At 34.4% G+C, this 23,858-nt stretch overlaps 5 protein-coding genes and 1 long non-coding RNA gene across 8 annotated transcripts; 3 read left to right on the forward strand and 3 right to left on the reverse strand.

Annotated features, from left to right (window-relative positions):
- Window positions 1–665: 665 nt before the first annotated feature.
- Flr (actin-interacting protein 1 flr) lies at window positions 666–4,823 on the forward strand. Of its 2 annotated transcripts, XM_074258494.1 has the most exons (12): window positions 667–820; window positions 945–1,008; window positions 1,996–2,117; window positions 2,212–2,302; window positions 2,396–2,543; window positions 2,616–2,783; window positions 2,852–3,020; window positions 3,095–3,328; window positions 3,449–3,769; window positions 3,843–4,121; window positions 4,397–4,547; window positions 4,620–4,823. In XM_074258494.1, the coding sequence occupies exons 2-12, from the start codon at window positions 993–995 to the stop codon at window positions 4,727–4,729; spliced, it is 1,809 nt and encodes a 602-aa protein (XP_074114595.1). In that variant the 5' UTR covers window positions 667–820; window positions 945–992; the 3' UTR covers window positions 4,730–4,823. The 2 variants fall into 2 exon arrangements, with proteins under 2 accessions (XP_074114594.1, XP_074114595.1); XM_074258493.1 differs by having other exon boundaries at window positions 666–1,008.
- Window positions 4,824–7,944: 3,121 nt separating this feature from the next.
- Window positions 7,945–19,864, forward strand: LOC141537742 (E3 ubiquitin-protein ligase RNF19A). The gene is made up of 11 exons (XM_074258897.1): window positions 7,945–8,095; window positions 8,249–8,466; window positions 8,523–8,650; window positions 8,799–8,988; window positions 9,071–9,382; window positions 9,464–9,608; window positions 9,677–9,813; window positions 9,898–9,995; window positions 17,628–17,826; window positions 17,890–18,598; window positions 18,897–19,864. The coding sequence occupies exons 2-11, from the start codon at window positions 8,310–8,312 to the stop codon at window positions 19,147–19,149; spliced, it is 2,328 nt and encodes a 775-aa protein (XP_074114998.1). The 5' UTR covers window positions 7,945–8,095; window positions 8,249–8,309; the 3' UTR covers window positions 19,150–19,864.
- LOC141537744 (uncharacterized) lies at window positions 9,997–14,003 on the reverse strand. The gene is made up of 2 exons (XM_074258900.1): window positions 12,135–14,003; window positions 9,997–11,778 (listed from the first exon to the last, which is right to left on the reverse strand). The coding sequence occupies exons 1-2, from the start codon at window positions 12,471–12,473 to the stop codon at window positions 10,849–10,851; spliced, it is 1,269 nt and encodes a 422-aa protein (XP_074115001.1). The 5' UTR covers window positions 12,474–14,003; the 3' UTR covers window positions 9,997–10,848.
- Window positions 19,758–20,477, reverse strand: Bet5 (blocked early in transport 5). The gene is made up of 2 exons (XM_074258905.1): window positions 20,285–20,477; window positions 19,758–20,197 (listed from the first exon to the last, which is right to left on the reverse strand). Exons 1-2 carry the CDS (start codon window positions 20,381–20,383, stop codon window positions 19,859–19,861), a joined length of 438 nt encoding a protein of 145 aa, XP_074115006.1. The 5' UTR covers window positions 20,384–20,477; the 3' UTR covers window positions 19,758–19,858.
- LOC141537750 (uncharacterized) lies at window positions 20,287–21,248 on the forward strand. Its single transcript, XR_012480961.1, has 3 exons — window positions 20,287–20,398; window positions 20,487–20,646; window positions 21,111–21,248. It is a non-coding gene; the product is annotated as an uncharacterized LOC141537750 (long non-coding RNA).
- Ctps (CTP synthase) lies at window positions 20,839–23,822 on the reverse strand. Of its 2 annotated transcripts, none has more exons than XM_074258899.1 (5): window positions 23,688–23,822; window positions 23,434–23,604; window positions 22,704–22,874; window positions 21,589–22,621; window positions 20,839–21,521 (listed from the first exon to the last, which is right to left on the reverse strand). In XM_074258899.1, the coding sequence occupies exons 2-5, from the start codon at window positions 23,597–23,599 to the stop codon at window positions 21,113–21,115; spliced, it is 1,779 nt and encodes a 592-aa protein (XP_074115000.1). In that variant the 5' UTR covers window positions 23,600–23,604; window positions 23,688–23,822; the 3' UTR covers window positions 20,839–21,112. The 2 variants fall into 2 exon arrangements, with proteins under 2 accessions (XP_074115000.1, XP_074114999.1); XM_074258898.1 differs by having other exon boundaries at window positions 23,434–23,614; window positions 23,688–23,802.
- Between the last annotated feature and the right edge of the window lie 36 nt (window positions 23,823–23,858).

The following is a 23,858-nucleotide window of genomic DNA, read 5'->3' on the forward strand; positions in this document are numbered from 1 at the left end:
TTTTTTTTTTTTGATTGGTTAGACGGCACTGATACACACACAGCTTTTTATACAGATTATTTTGGTTTACATGTGCTGAGTTTTATACGCGTGGACAAATTTTATTTTATATTTATAAATTAAAAAATATATATAAATGTAGTGTTGTTACTCATGTGATCAGTTGCGGCCATTTTTTTGGTATTTTTTAGTTCATGTTGGTAAGAAGACCAGTCGTCGTCGGATAGGTAGCGAACGTTTGTGCGACTGATCATTTTGCGCGCGCTTTTTTTTTTTTTTGGGAATCCCTGATTTGAAATTCCCATCAAAAAATTAGATTTTAACTTTGTAATTTATTTTATTTATTCATTTTTAATAAAAATTAAGTTAACCGAGGTCTAAAAAATTTTTAGAACTTTTATTAAAAATCTTAAAAAATTAAAAATAATAAAAATTGAAATTTTAAATTTCGCGCTTATATTTTCCATTTACCGCCATCTTTTAAACAACCCCAAAAACAAAAATTTACCAGCTACCAATAAATTTTCCAAATAACAATAATAATTTGAAATATTATATATTTACAAAACTAAGAATTGAACATCTAATATAAAAATAATCTATGATATAAATTTGTGATTAAGCGTGAAAGGGCGGATTATATTTCTGTAGTCTGTGTAGTCTTCAGCTCAACACCCGTATATCTATACTGTTACTATAGTTATATTACTTAATAAAAATATACATATACACACATATATTTTATATCTATATTTATCTTTCTATGCTTACACAGTTTAAAGTCGCCAGCAGCCCATCAAACATCAAAAGAGTGTGAATCGTGAGTAATCGTCAGATTGAGATCGCGTGTGTCTTACTACAAAAAAATTTAAATATTAAATTAAATTACTTGTTGTTAAAAAAAGTTTTTTCCAATAATTTTATTTAATTTACTGAATTCGTAGGGATTTTTCTACAAGCCGTTTTTTTGCTTAAAAACAAAGCCGGGAAAAATGTCATACGAAACGCGTAAGTATTTCACTTTATTTATTTACTTATAATAAATAAATCAATAATTTTAATCCTTCGGAATTTTAATAAAATTTTTTTTTACTAAAATATCTGAGTCAATTTTTTTCACTCTTTTTTACTCTACATTCCTGTGTCATTGCCCTCAACGCTTAAATATACCAACAAAATTAAACTTTCTTTTTATACGATCAACTATTATTATCTTCCTATTATTAGGGAATTTTTTTTACGGATAATTATAATTGTAATTCAATAATTTTATACTGGAGAAATTTTTAATTAAAAATTTATTTTATTTAAATTAAAATTTTGATAATTTGTATAAATTTTATTTAATAATTAATTTGGAAAATTTTAACTTGTAAAATGTAAAAATTACTCAAATTTATTTATAAGAAAATACGTAAAATCTTAAAATATAATTTTGGATTGTCGCCAGTTTTTATTATGAATTATTTGTCACCAATTTATATTATTAAATTTTAAAATAATTATTATGCTAATTTTAGGAATTACTGCTATTTTTATTAATTTATTTGTTAAATTATTCGATAGAATTATTAAATACAATTAAATAATCAAATTATAATTTTTGGCACTCCAGGAAAAAAATAAAAAAATGTATGACTGAAAATAGATCCGGCTGAAAATAAATTTTCAAGTGTCAATAACTGGGTCTTTTACCTTATCTATAACTTTTGCTGTTATTATTATTCAATGTTATAATTTACAATATTTACAAATTATTTTTTCACAATTCAAGTTATGGTTCATTTTAATGTAAACACAAAAAGATAATTATTATCTATTAAATGAATGATTACAAATTTATCTTTTTTATAAAACAAGATATTATTCAATGAATTTATGATGTTATAAATTTTTTTTTGCGAAATTATTATTGTTGTATGATGATAAATTTTGACATAAGTAATTTTTATGGCATTCTATGATATGTCCTTTTAATTGTACTTTAATTACCAGGGTACATATTTTCTGCATTACCACGTACTCAACGAGGAGCACCATTAGTTCTAGGTGGCGACCCTAAAGGAAATAATTTTTTATATACCAACGGAAATAGTGTCATTATAAGGAACATCAATGTAAGATTATACAGCTAGTATAATTAAAGTACTAATTAAAATTTTCTACTAATTAATTATGAATAAATTAAAATTATAATTAAACTATTTTCAGAACCCAGCGATAGCTGATATTTATACAGAGCATTCATGCGCGGTAAATGTTGCTAAATACTCGCCCAGTGGATTTTACATCGCGTCTGGAGGTAATTCATTTTTATTAATAATTTAACTGCTTAATTAATATTTAATAAGATTATTTTATTAATAAATAAATTAATATGTCAAACATTTAATAGATCAATCTGGTAAAGTAAGAATTTGGGATACTGTAAACAAAGAACATATCTTGAAGAATGAATTTCATCCAATTGGCGGACCAATCAAAGATATTGCATGGTCACCCGATAGTCAACGGATGATTGTCGTTGGTGAAGGTCGTGAACGGTAAATTATTATTATGAATATATTTTGTAATCAAATATTTATTAAAATTAATTTTTTTTATATTCTTTCTAGATTCGGTCATGTATTTATGGCTGATACCGGAACTTCAGTGGGAGAAATATCTGGGCAAAGTAAACCAATAAACTCATGTGACTTCAAGCCCAGTAGACCATTCAGATTAATTACCGGTAGTGAAGACAATACAATTGCAATATTCGAAGGACCTCCATTTAAATTCAAGTAAATATTTTTTTTTTGAGCCATTATAAGAATTATAATTAATAATTTTTTTTTTTTTTTTTTTATAGGATGACAAAACAAGAACATTCAAGATTTGTTCAAGCAGTTCGTTACTCACCAACCGGTAATTTATTTGCGTCAGCTGGCTTCGACGGTAAAGTATTTATTTACGATGGCAATACTTCTGATCTTGTCGGCGAAGTTGGTTCACCAGCGCATCAAGGCGGTGTTTACGGGGTAAATTTATTTCCATTATTTAAATGTCATTAATAGATAAAGATTTAAAAAAATTAATTCATACTTTTAATTAGGTTGCCTGGAAACCGGATGGCACGCAGATTTTAACGGCTTCAGGTGATAAAACTTGTAAATTATGGGATGTTGAAACTCGTACTCTCATTACGGAATTTCATATGGGATCTACGGTTGATGATCAACAAGTTAGTTGTCTTTGGCAAGGTGATCATTTATTATCAGTATCTTTGAGTGGTTTTATTAATTATCTCAACGTTAATGATCCGACAAAACCTCTGAGAATAGTTAAGGTAAGTTGTTGATAACTTTTTGCTTTAGGAAATAATGACTTTTGTTGAATTACACTACTGTATTATATCTTAACGATACAAGGTCATTTCTTGTATGTATCTAACATAGATAACTTTCAGGGTCACAACAAGCCAATCACCGTTTTAACTTTGAGTCCCGACCGAGAAACAATTTTCACCGGTTCACATGATGGATACATCACTAATTGGAACGCAAAAACCGGTGAAAATGACCGCGTATCAGGTCAAGGCCATGGCAATCAGATAAACGGGATGAAAGCCGCCGAAAATTTGCTCTACACAGCCGGCATTGATGATACAATCCGCGCTGTTGATATTGCGACAAACGCTTACTCAGAATCGTTGACAATCAAACTCGATTCACAACCCCGTGGGCTTGATATCTACAATAACATCGTTATAACCGCATCCCTCAGGCAGGTACGGATTCATCAAAATATTATTTAAAAAATTGCAAAAAAATTTATGGATAATTTTAATGTTTATTTTGAAGATTAATTTAACTCAAGACGGACGGAAAATTTCAAAACTTCCGATCGACTATGAAGCGTCTTGTGTCGGTGTAAATCCAAGCAATGGTGATGTTGCCGTTGGATCATCATCAGACAATAAAGTTTACATCTATAACCAATCAGGCACCTCACTGACTTTTAAGACTGAATTAGAGCATCTTGGACCTGTTACTGATGTTGCTTATAGTCCTGATCATAAATATCTTGTCGCTTGCGATGCTAATCGAAAGGTTATTCTCTACGTTATTCCTGAGTATAAGGTAAAGTTTATTATTATTATTATTATTATTATTATTATTATTATTATTATTATTATTATTATTATTATTATTTCGTTTGAGTACCCACATGCATTTTTATATATTTTTCATTTTTTCATTTATCCAATTGGATAATTAGGGTGTAAGTATAAAATTCAATAAATTAATTTATAAATTAATTATCCAGATAAATAATGATAAATTTTTGTACTTTTTATTAATATAAAAAAAAAAAAAAAAAAAAAAAAAAAAAAAAACAAATTATTTACTTCCAGCTTGCTCACAATCGAGAATGGGGCTTCCATAATGCCCGAGTAAACACAGTTGCATGGAACACAGACTCAACATTGGTTGCAAGTGGTAGTTTGGACACCACTATTATTATCTGGAGCGTTACAAATCCTGCTAAACATACAATTATTAAAAGTAATTTTTAATTACTTATCAAATTAATTAAATTAAATTAAATTATTTTATTAATTGTTTTATTAATTACAGATGCGCACCCTCAAAGTCAAATCACGCGGCTCGTGTGGCTGGACGAAGAAAATTTAATTTCCGTTGGCCAAGACTGCAATACTAAAATATGGCGCGTGGAAAAAATCTAAATATTATAAACATTTTTTTTTTTTAATTTTATATATTCTATTATTATAAGTATAATTACATAATTACATAATATTATATTTCTATATATATGAATTAAGCTTTTGAGTGAATGAATTTTTTTTGTCAATGCATTTCTTTTCTTTTTCTTAATTTATTGTACTTTTATTGATATGTAGTATATATAAACATTTATTATAATAATAACAACAAATAATATTGTATATTATTTTTGAATACAATACTTGAAGTAAAATTTAATTATTGTTTTATTTGAAGATTAATTACATCTTAATGACGTCAATTTGATATCATTAATAAATCTGATTCATTTTTTAACTAATGATTACGGTCATCGTTCGTCTAAGTTGAAAGATAAATTAAAAATTATCTTCAAATCACTCGAATTTTTATTGTTTTAATTTAATTAAAGTCATAGCAAGTATTCAGTGCTTAGAAAATGAGTAAAATAATTTTTTTTGTTGTGTATTTTATATCGCAATATTTCATCAAATGAGTAGTACGCAGTCAATTGTACTAAAATTCTAAAATAGTAATGAAGAAATTCAATTTTTCGCGGCAGAAGCGCTCAAAAAGTACTTACCGACTCTTGAAGAATATTTGGTATTTTTGAAACCTGAAGATATAAAGAATAGGTCGATAGAAGATCCGGTAGTTCACGTTGTTAATACCAAAAGATATTATAATTTTAAAATTAAATGGAACGTAAAGAAGGAACTTCGCGATTGATTTTCTATTAAATATGGATTTCCCAATTTGGAATGTGAAATCAGTGCCGAAAGTATGCCTAATGAAGCTATTGATTTTAACTGTCAGGATATTTATCCTAAGGTAAGCGAAAAAAACAGCAACCTGCTAAATAAAAAAAAAAAAAAAAAAAAAAATAATAAAAATAATAAAAATGTATGGAATTTTAATTTGAATATTAAAAGGTCGCTCGAAAAAATCTAAAGTAATGCATTAATAAATAAAACAGTAACATTTTCTCTGTTACAGGAGTTCATGAAGGACTTGAAATCTCTCAGCAACGGATTAAACGTGATTGATACTATACATGAATTAATAAAATCTTATCTTTCCGATGCTGGATGTACAAGTCTATTGCATTTCGTTTTGGTGTTCATGCCAACTATTTTGTCATTAATGAAGATTTTAATTATCTTCTCGCTCCTTACATTGTTAATTTTGTTAATTGTTATGTTCAGTATATATCAAAATAAGGGTTCTCCTTGTCTTTAAATTCGAAAACTTTGTTTCTCTATGAAGAACTTGGGGTCCAAGCCTGAAATTCATTGTAATCTGTGAGGTAAAGTAAGTAATGATAATTGCGCGAACTATTACTTACGCCATTATTAGTCGGCTTGAGACTATTCAAAGAAAATACAATTCCGTTGTCATAAGAATCTACAATTAACGATATCTCGTTAATGTAAACTATAATTTGCTGACGATGTTCATTGTTCTTAGGCTCTCCTTCGATAATCACATTCAATATATCAAAGTCTGAAAAATCTTTATCGGAGCGATTGAGTACTACTTGTGGCAAATTGACTCCCAGATTTCCATAGACATCCTGGAAATAAGATTAATAATAAGTTTATGAGAATTTAATGAAGAATTTAAGGAATAAAAAATAAACAATTAATATTACCTGTATGCCACCAGCCAAAATCGCGAAAATAAACAGATTAAAATATTTACACATGCTTACACTAATTTTTTACACGTTTTATCTCTTCAAAAACAACCGTGTAAGGGACAAGTTTAGTTGATATAATAAAAAATTCCAGTTTTAACCGGTCAAAAAATTATTCTGAGTCACCTATATTTACTTTTGACGGAATAGTAAGGAGGTTGCTCATTGTGTCAACCTGAGGAATTACATTTGAAATAATAACGATTTAGTTATTACTCAATGTCATTCATTTTTATGATGAAATAATGGATCTTTCAGCGGCCATAACTCCAAAAATAATGGCATTAATCGCAATTCTGACCACTCTAAATTGTTCCTCGGGAAATTTCCTACAAGCAACTTGGTGTTTTATAAGTCTAAAAAAATTTTTTTTCGGAAATATCGGGACTTTAAGAAAATTCGAAAAATCGGAAATTAAAATTTTTTACTCTGGACCATAAAAGTGGCCATAACTCTTATTAAGAGTTATGGCCAAGAGTAAGAAAAAAATTCTTTTAATTTACAAGTATCTACGACCTACGAAAAATTTATTGAAAAATATTTAATAATTTATTTATAAAATTAATAAATGCATAAATATATTCAATTACTATTTTTTTCATTAGAAAAGTTTTAATTTACCATAATTCAGTCATTTAATTATTTTAAATTTCACGCTCGTTTTTGAATCCGGAACCGTGCTGCCGTGGCAAAAGTAAGAAACACTCAAATTCGGCGGCCATCATAGTTTCCATAGCAACGGCAAGCAGTCGGCCATAATTGTTTTATCGCCCCGCCTCCTCTCTTAATTATAGGGGCCATTTTTTTTATATAAAAATGTCAGAGGCAGTAAATAATTATTGTTTATAATAATACAATTAATTTAATAAGTTTTTTTAGTGTTAATTAATGAAATTTAATTGTTAATAAATAATTTAATACTCTTTTCAAATTCCCAGAATTTTCAAAAGTAAACTAAAAACATGAAATAGGAGAAAAAAAATCAACAACTTAAAAAAAAATTCAGTGATTATTAATTAAGAGTATGTGAGTATTTATAGAAAGTTAAATGACCCAAAAATAATTTTTTTAATAATTAATTTATCATAAAAAAAAAATGACAGCAATCAGCTGATTTTGAAAATTTTTGATTGTTACTAATTCTCTCCGCTAGACGGCGCCATTATAAGTTTCTCAACGAAGAAAAAAAAAAGACTTACCACAAACTGTATCAAAAAATAAATACAGTATAGTATAATTCCAAAAATTCGCACTTTCTATAATGCGTGGAAATAAAAAGCGATAAAATAAAAAACGTAGAGGATGAGTAAGAGCAGTTTCTTTAGCCGTCATTTATTTTATCAAAAGTATTTTTAATAAATAACTTTTGTTACTCTATATACACACTTAAATATTTAAAATTTACATTTATATACGCATTATTTATTATCACCTATTTGTTAGACGATATTTATACAAAAACTATTATTATTATAATTATTATGTGTCAAAATAAATTATTATTATTATTATTATTATTATTATAATTATCGGAGTGTCATTTTGAGTGACTTTTTTTTTTTTTTTTTTTTTTTTTTTTAAATATGTACATATTTTTGTAACTATTATTATTATTAGTAGTTTTGTCAGCAGATTTGGAGATAAAAAATTGGTAAATATTTTTTTAGTTGCGTAATTTTTTATTAATAATTAAAAAAAAAAAATGCACGTAATTAACAAAAACTGTCACGTGCAAAAAATTTTTTTTTTTTAATTAAAAAAAAATATTTAGTGTCACTGATAATTTATTTTTGTTTTATTTAAGGTCAGAGTGAAAGCGGAATAAATTACAATTGGTAATTAATTGTTTATAAATATCGGCAAAAATGATAAAAGACGTGGAAATGGGAAACTGTAACAACAGCAGTGGAACTAGACAGCGGAGGTACTTTCCAAGATTTTCTCTTAGGACTCTTTTGTATTCAAGTCCGCTGATTGGCAGAAGGATTGTCAGGACTGCGAGTTCTAATAATCGGAGCAAAGGTATTTGTTTATTTTTAAAATATTTATTTTATTTATTTATTTATTGGTAATTTTAGGTAAAGACAGAACGAGTGATGTTGAAGGTGGTGACAGCAAGTCTACTACTAATTCTAATAATTTTTCACCATGTGATTTATATCGGGCACCTAGTCGTGGTTCTGTATTGAGTTCAACTGCTGGAAAGGTTGGTTTGAGGAAAAATTTTATTTATTATCTATTAGGCTAAAAAAAAATAATTAAAAAAATTTTTTTAATTTATTCAAACATTTGAAATAAAGTTATAAAAAATAATTTATTAAATTAATTGTTATTAATATTATAAAATATTTCAGAGCTCTGAAAATAGATTATTTGAATGTCCGCTGTGCCTAGCAGAATTACCAAACGAAGCATTCCCATATATTCAAACGTGTCTTCACCGCAGTTGCTACGACTGCTTCCAGCAGTATTTAAAAGTCGAAATTTCCGAGTCCAGAGTTAACATCGCTTGTCCAGAGTGCGCTGAACCTTTGCATCCTAATGGTAACTCAATAATAACAATAATAACAATAATAATAATAATAATAATGATAATAAATGCATAAAATAATAATAAAAATTACAGACATAAGAATGATCCTCAACGACCGAGTCCAGCTGGAGAAGTACGAAGACTTTATGGTTCGCCGTGTTCTCGCGGTGGAACCAGACGCTAGATGGTGCCCCGCGCCAGACTGCAGTTTCGCGGTGATCGCTTCAGGATGTGCCAGCTGTCCCAAGTTGCATTGCAAGCGTCCAGGGTGCGACTACTACTTCTGCTACCACTGCAAAGCACGATGGCACCCTAATCAAACTTGTGACGCTGCTCGTGCTCAAAGAGCTCAGCATTATGATCGCAGCTCTTCTATGAGCTTCAGTCAGAGCGATTCTCAGCATCGTAAGTTCATTAATTAAGGTTGTTAAGACGGAGGATGTTTTTTTTTTATGGATAATTTTGAATTAATTTATTTATTTATAGGTGATGATATAAAACCTTGTCCAAGATGCCAAGTTTTGATTGTCAAAATGGAAGATGGAAGCTGTAATCATATGATTTGTGCGGTTTGTGGTGCTGAATTTTGCTGGTTGTGTATGAAGGAAATAAGCGATTTACATTATTTAAGGTTTGATTTTATTATTATTATTACTATAATTTAAAAAAAATTTTTTTTAATAAATAATAATTTTCCAGTCCATCAGGATGTACATTTTGGGGTAAAAAACCCTGGTCAAGAAAGAAAAAAATTCTTTGGCAATTAGGAACCCTAGTCGGAGCTCCAGTTGGAATTGGACTAGTTGCTGGTATTGCTGTACCTGCTATGATAATCGGTAATTACTCTAATATCCCTTATTATAATTTTCTAGCAATTAAAATTATAATCTCGATAATCAATATCTAATTTTAAAACCCAGGTATTCCAGTATGGGTCGGCCGCAAGCTTTACGCCCGCTACTGCAATGTAAATAAACACAAAAGAAATGCATTTATTATCGGCGGTGTCACTGCATCCGTAAGTTTTTCAATTTTTATTTATTTATTTAATAATTACATTAAAACTGACCGTACAATTAATATTAATTCAAACGGACATTAATCATTAATAAACACACAAATTTTTTATTTATTTATTTATTGATTAATTAATATTAAAAAAAAAAATAGCGGAGGATTTACGCATGTGCAGTACAATCATTCATGTTAATCATTAATTATATTAATTAATTAATTATCGGAAGCTCATAGCACGCTGGAAGCTCTAGAGAGCCTCGTTAATTTTTTTTTTTAAATTAATTAATTCATTAAAGAGGCTCACTAACATTCTTTTTTTTTTTTTAATTTGAGACTTTCAATAATTAATATTTATATATTTTATTTTTTTGACACAATATTTTGATTTTTTATAAATTTATTTCAGTGCTGGGAAAATTTTATTTTTCCTTGTGAGGTCTTAGGAAAATTCAAGTCACACTTATTTATTTTAAATATTTAAAAAAGAAAAAACAATTTTTTTTTTAAGCGTTAAAATTTTTATAAAAAATGATTTTATCATTTTAATTATAAATTATTTTTAAAAAATGGTATAGAAAATTTATTATTTAATTTTTGTCAGTGCTAGGACATAAAATTATTATTAAAAAAATTTTTATTTTATTTTTAACATTTATTGGCAAAAAAAAAAATCAATTTTATTTAAAAAAATTTTTTTCTTACTTTATTTTTAAATTTTTTAGAAAAAAAAAAAAAAATATCCCAGCACTGACGACATAAATGCTCGAAATGAATATATTTATAACATTACCCACCAAAAAGTCCCATTAGTTACAACGAACAATTACAAAACATACATAATAACGTCAAAAAAGTTACGCAACATTAGCAGTCTCTAGACTGAGCACTCCATCGGTATGTAAGTCTTCGAGAAGGTCGATAAGTCTCTGTTCAGTAAGCGGGTCGCCTAGAGCGACATCTACCGAGCCGATACAAAGAAGCAATGCTAGAAGCTGAGACCTTCTGTAGTCTTTATCAAGATCCTCCCTGGAGTACTTGAGATCCTCCGGAACATCAACGCCAAGGGGCAAAGAGCTCTCTAGCAGCGTCTGCCAGTACTTGTCAAGCAGCGCCACGGTGTGGAGACGCCTAAGCTCGGTAGGAACGGAACTGACGAGTAAGAGGGCGATGTCGTTGGTCGGGCGGCTGTAGGTGACCATTTGCCAGTCCAAGATGGCGCACTTGCACTCGTCGTCCATGTCTTTGAAGAGCAAATTGTTGCACCAGAAATCCGTGTGCGTGATGAGGGCCAAAGGATCTTCCGGAGCAAGGAGGGAGGCTATTATCTCCTTGGTCTTGGGTCTCAAAGCCAGCAGCGCCTCCAGAACAGCCTCGGAACCGGGCCGGCGTTCCAGGAACCGCGCGAGTTGAGGCAGACCGCGTTCTACCAATTGCTGGTAGGAGTCAGTGGCTCTGGCGGTCTGGAACAGGAACTGGTACTTCTCGCTGAGCGGCCGCCCTTCTTTGACTTTCAGACAGAGTGAGAGGGCGTGTAGCCGCGCGATCGCACTCAGAGCGGCCTCTGCTTGTCGCAGAGTCAACCCTCGGGAGAACTCCGCCCCTTCGTAGCCTCTAGGTCGCAGGTTCTCTAGGATTAGGAATGATTCAGGAGGTTCTGGAGTCTCCTCTGTTCCTCCTGCTGGCTTGTAGTGGGCGTGTATGCACGAAGGGATTGGCAGCTCAAAGCCTGGAAGGCTGGAGGCTGACAGTTGCTTTTGCTGGAACGCCTTCAAGTCTGGAACTACCTGCAAGTTCGTGGATTGTTTAATTTTCAAGGCTTAGAGGTGTTGGTCATGAAATTGCTAAATTAAGGTTAGAAGGTCAACTAGAAGCACTTAAAGTTAAAATTTTGATGTAAAAAGTAATTCTAGAAAGTTTTTTAGGTCAACTTTATACTCCAAAACTTTCTAGGAGATTATTTTTCAAGATAGAGACCCCTAAAATTGTTCAATTATTACAAAATTGAAATAACAGACTCATTAGGTCATCTAGAAACGATAGACACTTAAATTAAATCCAAAAACAACTTATAAAAAATTCCAAACTTTCTAGAATCCAAAAAATTTTCCCCTCCCCGCAAAAAATAATAATAAAAATTCACCTGCGTATAAAACTTAATCTCCCTGAGATCAAACTGTGCCTCAGTGACAAAAAACCTACTGAACGGATCCTGGGGCAGCAATTTAACAATAACCTTAAGCTTGACCTCCTGCCCATCTAGGGTGTAGTCTACGGCGACGGCGAGGATGTCGCTGAGAACGCTCTCGCCGGAGACGCACCCGAGGCTCACTTCAAAGTCCTCGACGGTGACCTTGGGGCCTTCTCCCTCTCCTCCGTCAGTTCTACTGTTGTGGTAGATCTTAAGGATGTTCTCCAGCCATTCCTTGCTCACCGGCCATTCTACCACTCCCGAGCCGTCCGTGTCCTCACTGTCGGACATTTTCGTCCTTTCCCTCACCACCAAAGTTTCAATAAAAAAATTTATTAAATAAATAAATAAATAAATAAATAAAATTAACCGCTACAGCTGAGGATTGTTTTAACGCACCGACAGATCATAGCAAACTGGGCGCGTCCACGTTTAAATTATTTCCTAGTCTTCTCTCTCTCTTATCTTCTCCCTTCCTTTTATTCAAACTCCCCCTCAATCCTCAATTTAATAAATATCCCGATCGTAATTTTTTTTTCTTCACTTACACTCTCTCTGGTCGCTTACATTCACTTCCGGTTCTTTTTTTTTTTTTTTTTTTTTTTTTTTTACCTCTTCATCCGTTTCCTCTTCCTTTTGTTCCAGAATTAATAATAATAATTATTATTGTTATTATTTATTTTACATGAAAAATAATTTAACAATAAACAATAAAATTCCGTAGCACTTCTGGAGCCGACGGTGCCACGAGAGCAAGTGAGTTTAGGTGCCGACGGAATCGGGTGGGAACCTGGTAGGTGTGTGCGCGCACTCCTCCCTTCAATCAATATCTTTCCGCTCCCTTACTTGTGTAGTGTATTATTATTATTATTATTATTATTATTATTATTTTGTTATTAAATGCTCAGGGGGGTTATCCCCGGAGTCCGATTCTCCGAGGGCCCAGCCTGAGCTCCATCCGTTACTGCTGGACCACTCCGCACAACAAGGCGGTTAGTGATCACAGCAGGCCAAAGTCATTTCCCTTAAGAGACGGAGAGAACCAAGTAAAACAGCCTTCTGCATCCTAACTGCCAAGAACTCAGCTTTTGATGAGCAAGCTGGAACTTTGGCAAGTGAGGATACAAAAGACTGTTTCATCCCTCCTAGGACGCCAACAATCAGGACGACAAGCTTGACACGGTAACCTGGGTATTATTATTATTATTATTATTATTATTATTATTATTATTATTATTATTATTATTTGTTATTAATTGCTCAGGGGGGTTTTCCCCGGAGTCCGACTCTCCGAGGGCCCAGCCTGAGCGCCATCCATTACTGCTGCACCACTCCGCACAACAAGGCGGTTAGTGAGTGCAGCAGGCCGAATTCATTTGCCTTTTGCATCCGCACTGCTAGAGACACGGCTGCTGAACTGCAAGCCGGTATCTTCGCAAGTGAAGACACAAAAGACTGTTTCATCCCTCCAAGGACGCCGACAACCAAAACGACGAGCTTGACACGGTAACCTGGGTAGAGTTTGCCAATTTCAAACAGGAGATCCTGATATATCTGGTGTTTGTGCTCTTCTTTGGCCGAGATATTGTATTCGGCTGGGGCCGAAAACTCAATGACATAAATGTCACGAGTAGCCTTGTCGAAGAGCACAATATCAGGTTTGTTGTGGTCAATCCGCCGGGTTGTTGCGAATGGTATGTTCCAATAAATTTTGGAACTGTCATTCTCAACAACCTGCGGAATATCTCCTGGCAGATAAGGCAGCACTGGTGTCTCATCGATACCGCAGCTATATCTGAGATGATAATAGAGTACTCGCAAGGCAGCATTGTGACGCTGTATGTAGGCACCTCTTGCCAGCACAGGACATGCCGACAAAGGTGCATCAGCGTCTCCGGATGTTGTTTACACGTCCGACAGGACGTGTCCGGAAGCTGCGCCTCGAGCACCTTGCTACGGTATTCGAGAGTGTTGATAACACCATCTTGGCAGGCAAATATAAACCCTTCGGTCTCGGACATCAGGCCAGCTGACTTCAAGAAGGAGAATGTCAGCTGGGTGGACAAGCCATGGTAACGGACGTGTTTGAAATACACGCTGTGCATGGACTTGTCCATGTGTTCACCGAGGAGTTTTTTTCCTCGGCTATCCTGACGACGCTCTTGAACTCCTTTTTCGGGAGTTCAATGAGAGCGTTTATTTCTCCGAGACCTAAGGTATTTGCCGCGTAGATTGCTGCCTTATACAAGAACGACCCCTTCCGCGCATTTTCATGACTATGAACAAATTGCATCAGGAAGTCGTCCTCGTCTGCTGTGAAATTGGCAACCTCGTATGTTAAACCCAGAACCAAACGATCGTGAAGCCGCTCCAAGCTCTGCAATCCTCTCCCTCCGATGTTCCGGGAGAGGTACATCCTGGCGACTGATGAGTTAGGGTGCATGCTTTGATTCATATTGATGACTTTACGGGTTTTGATGTCGAGATCTTTCAACTCATTTCGAGGCCATTTCAGGATCCCAAAAGAGTAAAGTAGGACCGGGACAGCGAGCATGTTAGTAGCTGAGACTTTGTTCTTGCCGGAAAGTTCTGATGACCAGATTTTCCGGAGTCTCCTAACATACTCACTGCGAAGAGTTGTTCGGACTTCAGAGACGGCATGCATTTGCCGCTCTTCAATCCCTAGATATCTGTACAACTCTCCGGCGTCTAATTCTCTTAAGACGCTCCCATCCACTAATTCGACATCTCCACCCGTATCAGAGCACTTACCCTTCGCCAGGTGTACGACCGCACACTTGTCCAACCAAAAGACATTCCGACATCTCGTGTGTACTCTGCTACGATGTTGATGGCCGTTTGTAGATGATCTTTGTTGGCACTGTATATCTTTAGATCATCCATAAACAGTTGGTGAGTGATCGAGTATACTCGATCACTCGGTAGCCCCGCAGAGTACCCACGAGTTTGTCGGAGGGCAACAGATATTGGCAGCAGTGAGATGCAAAACAACAGAGGGCTCAGAGAATCTCCCTGAAAGACGCCTCTCTTGTACTGAACAGTTCCGGTTACGTGCAATGCATTTCCACTTCCTATGTGAAAACGCGTTCGCCAGAGCTGCATCGTACGTTGTATGCATCCCACTGTTTGGCGATTGATTCCGAGGCATTTGAGCAGATAGAGAATCAACTCATGTGAAGTTGAGTCAAATGCCTTACGGTAGTCAATCCAGGCCATAGACAGTTTGCGTTGGTAGTAGATTGCGTCTTGAATGACGCATCTATCTACCAACAAGTTGATCTTGCAACCTGACACTCCCTGTTTACTGCCACGTTGTTCGTATATCTGTTGCCACACAGGCTCTATCTCCTGCAAGATACGGTTATTTAAGATTTTTGTAAAAATCTTGTAAACCGCATTCAAGCAAGTGATAGGCCTGTAGTTCTTTGGGTCGGACAAGTCACCCTTTTTAGGGATGAGTACGGTTCGCCCTTCTACCAGCCAGTCTGGAATTGGTTCGTCGCCCTGAATGTATGATGTAAAAATCCGGGCCAGATGAGCATGTGTAGAAGAAAATTTCTTCCACCAGAAGATGTTTATGCCATCTGGACCCGGGGCAGCCCAGTTCTTGCTGCCATTCAGGGCTTTACGAACCTCTTGCACACTGACTGCAGGGCTCTCTTCGGCGATATCCTGCCGTCGGTGTTCTCGACAGAATGCCTCGAAGTCGTGCAGAGCTGGAGTATCCGGGTTGACGTTTGGTTGATCTCCGTACAATTCACTCCAAAAGGCTTCCACTCGCTCAGATGATGGATAATTCTCGGGAACAGCGGTCTTAGGTGACAGAAAGCGTGAAGGGTTGGATCGAAACAAAGAGTTGTCGATCAACCGCTTCAGCCTTTTCTCTAGTGACTTTTGGAAGCCACCAGAGCCCGCAACCTGTTAAGAGACTCTTCTTTGATGACAAGAAGAGTACTCTTGTTCAGTGTGTGATGTCGCCTTCGAAGTTCTGCCGCCAGGCGACGAACTTTGGCGTGTACGGTCTTTGAGTACTAACATACTCTATCACACACTGAATGCGGGAGACTTGTTTCCGAGTAATGTCAATTTTGTGTCCAAGTTGAGCGATGCGCAGCTTCAACTTCGCCTCGAAGGAGAGAGAATGTCTTCTCTCTATCGGCAGAAGCGAAGCCGCGGCACCGTAGACAACTTGGTTGACAGTGAGCAGAGTGGAGTCCTCTTGAAGCTGTGTGGGGAGATCTTCGTTCACCGTGTCGAGCTGTTGTTTTGAGTGAGTCATCTTTTTGGAGATGCTCACTTGTCGACCTGTAAAGAGGTTGTCGTTGTCCTCGGAGAAACGGTGCCGTTCTTGGTGTAGCGGTGCTGGAAATGAAGGCCGATTAGACTGCCTTCTATTTGGCAGCAGCGATCGTCGATTATGCCGAAGGTATGAGGCGTAATTACGCAGGTGTTTGGGCGTAAAATGTCTGTGCTCCGGATGCATGCCACACCAAAGTGTGTGCATCCGGGCCATATACCCTGATACCTCCGGCTCGCTGTTCTGCCAGCACACCAAGAGATCGGCGCGAAGCTCCTCCGTCCACTTAAACTTAATCCTATAAGCGCCGGGGTCGTCATAAGTCATCGGGTCCGGTGTGCTCCTCCCACCTGATGACTGATCCTCATCCGAAGAGGACCGGTTGTGGGGAGCACTTCTGAGATTATACTGTTTTGGAACTCAGATATTACGGTGCAACGGGTAGTTGGCCCGTTGCTCCGGTTACGTTGTTAGCCTACAGACCAGATGTTGCGGTCTGCGTTTCCCGCGGTGCGCCACTAGGAGGCCACGTAACAAGCACCGCTTATTATTATTATTATTATTATTATTATTATTATTATTATTATTATTATTATTATTATTATTATTATTATTATTATTATTATTATTATTAGTGATGGCATTATTGTTATTAGAGGATGACAGTGTTGAGAATCTAAGACCACTTATGAGTTTTAATTTGTTGGTTAATTATGAAGGTATTGATTTTAATTAAAAAAATAAATAAATAAATAAATAATTATTATTTAATTAATAATTTTAGAAAAAAGAATTTTTTTTTTTTAATTATTAAATTAATTTTATAAATAATACAAATTTACATTAATACTGAGTTAATTATGGAAAAATCAGTAAGAAAAAATATTTTCTGTGCTTCGTTTTTTAAAACACACTCTTTGCTCGTTTGCCAACCTCTTACAGCGTCATTTACCCCCTCCACAATTTTATAATTAAACTTACTCCCAACAGATGGCGTTGTAAGTTCTTTTTAAATAATCTAGACTTCCTAGATGGTTTATTTAATTTTCTAGGCCTCTTAGGAAATTAAAAAAAATTTTTTTTAATAAAAATTTTCACTTTTTTTTTTTTTTTTTTTTTTTTTTCAGATTCTGGTTTCGCCAGTCCTAGCAGGCTTAGCCGTAGGAATAGGAGTTCCAATTTTGTTATTCTATGTCTACGGCGTGGTTCCAGTGTCACTGTGCCGAAGTGGTGGCTGTGGAGTCTCAACAGATGGATCTGGAGTGCGGTTCGACTTTGACGACGAGAACGAGCTGATGGGGGCGCTGGGAGCCAGGAACATAGGAGGTAACTGTTCAGCTTAATAAAAAATCCTTTTTACAAAATTAAAACTTGGAAATTCTGCCACAGATGCCGCGTCAATCGACGTAGCAAGCCACCGCGGAGGAAATCCGTCGATCGGAGAAGCGTCTTTGTCTCTCGGAAGCGGAAGCCAGCTGGAGAAACTGGGCCGTGAGAACGACCGAGAGAGCGCCAGCAACGTCGCGTTGGCGGGAACAAGCTTGGCTGGCAGCATCGCCTCGAGCGTCCTTCCTGGAGGCCAAAGGCTGGAGGTCCAAGCTGACGTTACCTCGACCCAGAGATTCAGCTTGTGCAGCGAGACCGCTTCAGCTGCTACAAGCTTGTCAGAAAAATCCGTCAATGCTTCTATCGCCGCTGATGATGGCGCTGCTTCTACCCGAGCTCTCGCCGGGTCTGTTCTTAATTTTAAAATGGATACTTTTACTAAATCCGACGCCATTAATGAAACAACGAATTCGGTTAATATTGAGTCTGCTGGTCAGGCCGCTTCTCTTAGCTCGCTGGAGGAAATTGCTGCTGGTTTGGCTAAAAGGGCCCGCAGGAGGCCCACTTTGGACCGCCAGCACAGTGATTCAAGTAATTGGACTCCTGGAGCTAATACTGCTGGAAATGAAGATGGCGGCTCAGAGAGGGTCAGGTTTGATGATAATGTCAGTTTTATTGAGGCTGATGATAATAAAAGGGACGACAGGGCTCTTAGTTTGAGGAGTAAGAAGAAAAAGGATACTGATGATGGTGATAATTTTAAATTGGCTAGGTAATTATTTATTATTACTTTAATTTATAAAAAAAGTAGTTAAAAAATTTTGCTTTATTAAATAATAATTTCTGCACTTCGCGTTTTAGAACACACTCTCTGCTCGTTTGCCAACCTCTTACTGCATTATATACCCCCTCAACAATTTTATAATCAAACAGACTACCAACAGACGGCGTTGCATGTCCTTATAAAATTTTTTTTTCAACAATTTTTTGAATAAAAAATTTTTTTAATATTTTTTAACCATTAAAAAAATTTTTTTTTTTTAATTAATTATTATTAAAATCATTTTCAGAAGCCAAAATTCAAGCGACGAACCAGAATCAGTAGAATTAGAAGTTCGTGACAAAACAAATGTAGCAGCACTACGTAGCATTTTCTTCCATAACCAGACCTCTTCAGCCGTAAGTGAATCTAATAAACGTTTACCAGTTATTGAGGAGCCAAGCTCAGCCTCTAGTTCAACTACGCCAACATCGCCAACATCGATTACAAACGGCACCTCTGCTCCGGTCACTGTCTGCGATACTGTCATTGCTCTTGACTAATTAATTAAATTAATTAAATAATAAATTACCGGGTGGGGGAAGTTTGTAATTAAAATTTATTTTTTAAAAAATTTTTTCTTTGAAAGTATAAATTAAAGACTGAAAAAATTTAAGACCGGACTAGCAGAACAAAATTCTAAATTTTTTTTCTACAATTATTATTATTATTATTATTATTATTTTTTTTTTAAATTGCACGAGGTGTATATACATTATAAATTATTCATAAATATATGAGCTGTAGGTATAGTCAATATATTATCATAAATTATTATTATTAATAAATAATAATAATTAATTAAAAATATTTGGTCGAAAATTTTGACGATCGCTATATAAATATAATGTTTTGAGTAATTTTTTCAATCTCTTTATTGGAGTAAAAATTTATTTAAATTTTTTAATGAGCAAACAAAAATTTTTTCAAGCTATTTAATTAAAAAAAAAAAAAAAAAAAAGAAAAAAAAAAAAAAAGAAAAAATGTGATTGTTTGACTCGTTCAGCGATCGGACTTAAAAAAAATAATCCTTAAGTGTAAAAATGGCTTAAAAAATCATTAAAAAATAAAATTAAGGTCAGTCCGCTGCGATATCAATTATTAAAAATAATTTGATGCCAAAATAACAATTTATAAATTAAAATAATGTACTATTATGATTATAATAATTATAATAAAATTAATAATAATAATAAATATTTAATATTGAATTTACAACGAACGATTTAAAAATATAGGAGATTTTTTCATCAGCTCGTCGACTTTACTCTTGAACAATTCACTCTGTATTGGCTCGTTTAATTTGCAGAAGGGGTTCTTAACGACGTACTCGACGTAGACTTGCCGGTAGAGCTGCTGAAGAAGCTCTCTGACGTTCTGCGAAGCGGTGTCGGTGTTCAGGACAAACTTAAGACCGGAAGGAGTCTCGAAGTAATGGAGTGAGTACTTGCTGGTTTTGTAATAGAGGAACCCTTCTTTGGGATCCAAAGGTGAGATTTTGTTCACGAAGGATTTAATTGAGAACAACATTCCGTACATCAGTTTAGCTTCCTAAAATTTATTTAGTTATATAGCAGTCAAAACCTTTAATTACAAATAATTAATATTTATTAAAAAAGAAACTAAATCTAAGCTTACCTCTTCTTTGGTAATTCCAGATTTGTTCAACCGATTCCACTCATTATAATACAACAAAACGCCATTTTTAGAGAAAATATATAAATTATGAATTGTCATCTTTAATTACTACAGGTTCTTCTAATTTTATTATAAACTTTGACAGTTGTCATTTGTTAGTAAACAAGCCTTCTAATATGTACGCTTTGTTACTTTTTTTTAGAGTTAATCAGCTGATATATTCCCCAGCAAGTTTAATAATTTTTTTCGACTGTCGCTCAATTGAAAACGGTGGTAAGTTACCGCTTGGCAGTGAAAAGATTTCATTTTATTGGTGCTGGCGGGAAGCGCTTAAATTCAAATTCAAATTTGTTTTATTTAAGGTAAGGTCAATTTAATTTAAAACAATAAATTTGATTTCAATTTTATTATTAATTATTTAAGTTTGAAAAAAAATAATTTACAAAATAATATTACAATTTTTTCAATTAATTTATTAAAAAAAATTTTTTTTTATAACTATAAATTAAAATTAATTTTTATTTATTTATATAAATGTGAATATTGATAAATTTGATATTTTAATTTTTTCAGTGTAAAAATTTGAATTAAAAAAAAAATATTAATTAATTATTTATAAAAAAAAAAAAAGATCAATGATTTCTTAGCTAAAATAAAAAAATTCCTAGCATACAATTACATTAAAAATGTAAAATGAATATTGTACAAATAAAAATGATCTATAAACTGGATATTAAAAAATAAATATCAAGATTTTTATTCGTGTCAAAACAAAACTTATTTTATATATATATATATATATATATATATTTTTTTTTTTTTTCAGATTCAATCTGACTTAGTCTCCTTGGCCTTGACAATTTTCTTGTCCTCCTCATCACTGTCATTGTCGCTCAAGTTCCTGGGGGTAAGTCGACATCCCTTGGCTAAGTAGCTCTTGAGTTTCCCGACACTGGCTAGAATGAGCCCCAAGAAGGGTGCCGAGGGTTTCATCGGCCTGGACAAATACTCAGGATGATACTGAGTAGCTACGTAGTAATCGTGACCTTCCAGCTCGATTATCTCCATCCTCTGGCCAGTTGTGTCCTGGCCAACAAATTTAAGCCCTGCGGCCTCAAGGTTGCTCACAAACGCGGGGTTTACTTCGTACCTGTGGCGATGTCGCTCTTCCACTCCGTCGATATTGCCGTACAGTGCTTTTATCACAGATGGAGTTGATTCTTTAAATTTGGTATATCTAAAAAATTTTATTTTAATTAAAAAAAAAAATTATAAACATAAAAAAATAATTCTCAAATACATACCTTTTTCCCAACCTCATAGTCCCTCCCTTCTCATCACCATTGTACTCCGGCATGTCAACGATGACCGGATGTTCTGTTTCAGGATCAATTTCCATACTATTAGCGGCTTCCAGTCCCAAAACATTCCTGGCAAATTCAATAACAGCGACTTGCAATCCCAAACAAATTCCCAACATAGGTTTAGAATTGACCCTGCACCATTTGCAAGCTAAAATTTTCCCCTCAATTCCTCTCTTCCCAAACCCTCCGGGAACAATAACTCCATCGCTTTTGCATAGCTTCTGCCAGGCCTCGTGATAAAGTACAGGATTGTCCGCAAGAGTGGCATTCTCCAGATTAGCCGCTTCAATGTAAGTCAAATTTAATTTATACCCCACCTCTAAGCTCGCATGCTGCAGCGCTTTAGTAACCGAAGCGTAAGCGTCCTCAAGCTTAGTATATTTCCCAACAAGAGCTATATTGACTTCTTTTCTCAGGTGGTCAAATTTGTCTGCGAGGTCGCGCCACTTGCGCATGAAACTCCTGGGCCTTCCGGGCCCTACGTGCGGAAGATCCAGCTGCAGCCGCTCGTTGAGGAACTCGATTACACCTTGAGACTCCATCAACAACGGAACACGATAAATGGAGCTGAGATCGTGGATTGTGATCACCTGTTCCGGAGCCACGTGGCAGAAGTTCGACACTTTGTCCTTGATTGAGGGCCCGATTGGCTGCTCCGAGCGGCAGACTATCAAATCTGGTGATAGGCCCAGGCCGCGAAGTTCCCGAACTGAAGCTTGAGTCGGCTTTGTTTTGGGCTCCCCAGTGCTCCGTGGCTGTGGAACTAGCGACACGTGCGCCACGCAGAAGTTCTCCTTCTTTACTCGGAACTGGAACTGACGGAACGCTTCCACAAACGGCATGCCCTCTATGTCTCCTATCGTACCTCCGAGTTCTATCACGCAGACCCTAGGTTGGCTGTTCGTTTCTGTTACTGGCTGCTGGGACACTCGCTCTACCCATTCTTGGATGCAGTCAGTTATGTGAGGCACCACTGAAAAAATTTTTTAAATTTTAATCAGGTAACTTTTTTTTTTTTTTTTTTTTAAAGGAGGAGGAGGTTTGATGGAGCTTACCTTGGACTGTTTTGCCCAAGTAGTTACCGTGACGCTCCTTGTTGATCACATGCTGGTACACCTTGCCCGTGGTTATGTTATTGTCACGGTGCAAAGTTATGCCCAGAAAACGCTCGTAGTTCCCGAGGTCAAGGTCTACTTCTCCGCCATCATCCAGGACGTAAACTTCACCTGGAATTAATTGGTATGTTATCATTAATAATATTAATAATAACCATTTTTCTTACAAAAAATTTTAACAAAGAATTTAACATTATTGTTTAATGAATTTTAATAATAACTCCTAAAAGTGTCATAAATATCAGCTGATTTAATTATCATCACCTGTTTTTATTTTTTCTCACTATAATTTAAAAAAATTCTACTTCATTTTTATTACTTTATATATATATATATATATATATATATATATATATATATATATATATATATATATATATATATATATATATATATATATAAAAAAAAAAAAAAAAAAAAAAAAAGTCACAAACTATCACTACAAATTTAAATAAACATCCCAAACAAAATGGTCGGTCATCACGTGGCGAAAAAAGCGGGACCGCGTGTTCGATCCGACAATTGTTTTCGATTATATATAAAGTGTATAAAAACACAACTACGTATTAATAAAAAATTGTCACTTGCCAAAAATTCTAAAATTAACAACAAAACTCTTAACAAAATTAAATTAAACAATAATAATAATAATAATTATAGAAAAAATTACCATGCTCATACGGAGAAAATGTTCCAGCATCAATATTTATATACGGATCAATTTTAATCGACGTCACTGCAATTCCGCATTCTTTCAATATTGTCCCAAATGAACTTGCAATAACTCCTTTGCCAATACCGCTAATTACTCCACCAGTCACTAGTATATACTTCATTTTACCTAAAAAATTCTTAAATTAATAAAAGATTTTAATAAATATTTTTTTTTATTAAATTTAATTTATAAAAATAATTTTTTCTCACCTTTTATTTCCAATAAGCAATTTTACCTTTTACTAAATTTAATAAACTTTATAAATTTGTATTGATTCCAGCACATGCCAGGCTCGAGAGCAACTGGATGGATTTCCTGCAGTGTCGCATAAATATTTGTCAATTATCGCCCACGAGGATTTTCATTGGCTTTAAAATTGT

This window comes from Cotesia typhae, unplaced genomic scaffold, assembly GCF_013202065.1.
Source record: "Cotesia typhae breed Kobodo isofemale line unplaced genomic scaffold, CoteBio_Ctyphae scaffold_91, whole genome shotgun sequence".
Lineage (NCBI taxonomy): Eukaryota > Metazoa > Arthropoda > Insecta > Hymenoptera > Braconidae > Cotesia > Cotesia typhae.

Bases quoted from the DNA above. Each gene is read 5' to 3' on its own strand.
- Flr (XM_074258493.1), top strand. The intron at 3,770-3,842 runs GTACGGATTCAT...TTTATTTTGAAG, and splicing joins TAACCGCATCCCTCAGGCAG to ATTAATTTAACTCAAGACGG. The intron at 4,548-4,619 runs GTAATTTTTAAT...TATTAATTACAG, and splicing joins TAAACATACAATTATTAAAA to ATGCGCACCCTCAAAGTCAA.
- LOC141537742 (XM_074258897.1), top strand. From the start codon at position 8,310: ATGATAAAAGACGTGGAAATGGGAAACTGTAACAACAGCAGTGGAACT. The intron at 9,383-9,463 runs GTAAGTTCATTA...ATTTATTTATAG, and splicing joins TCAGAGCGATTCTCAGCATC to GTGATGATATAAAACCTTGT. The intron at 9,814-9,897 runs GTAATTACTCTA...TTTAAAACCCAG, and splicing joins TGTACCTGCTATGATAATCG to GTATTCCAGTATGGGTCGGC.
- LOC141537744 (XM_074258900.1), bottom strand. From the start codon at position 12,473: ATGTCCGACAGTGAGGACACGGACGGCTCGGGAGTGGTAGAATGGCCG. The intron at 11,779-12,134 runs GTGAATTTTTAT...ACGAACTTGCAG, and splicing joins AGATTAAGTTTTATACGCAG to GTAGTTCCAGACTTGAAGGC.
- Bet5 (XM_074258905.1), bottom strand. From the start codon at position 20,383: ATGACAATTCATAATTTATATATTTTCTCTAAAAATGGCGTTTTGTTG. The intron at 20,198-20,284 runs GTAAGCTTAGAT...AATAAATTTTAG, and splicing joins CTGGAATTACCAAAGAAGAG to GAAGCTAAACTGATGTACGG.
- Ctps (XM_074258899.1), bottom strand. From the start codon at position 23,599: ATGAAGTATATACTAGTGACTGGTGGAGTAATTAGCGGTATTGGCAAA. The intron at 22,622-22,703 runs GTAAGCTCCATC...AAATTTTTTCAG, and splicing joins CTTGGGCAAAACAGTCCAAG to TGGTGCCTCACATAACTGAC. The intron at 21,522-21,588 runs GTATGTATTTGA...AAAATTTTTTAG, and splicing joins ACTATGAGGTTGGGAAAAAG to ATATACCAAATTTAAAGAAT.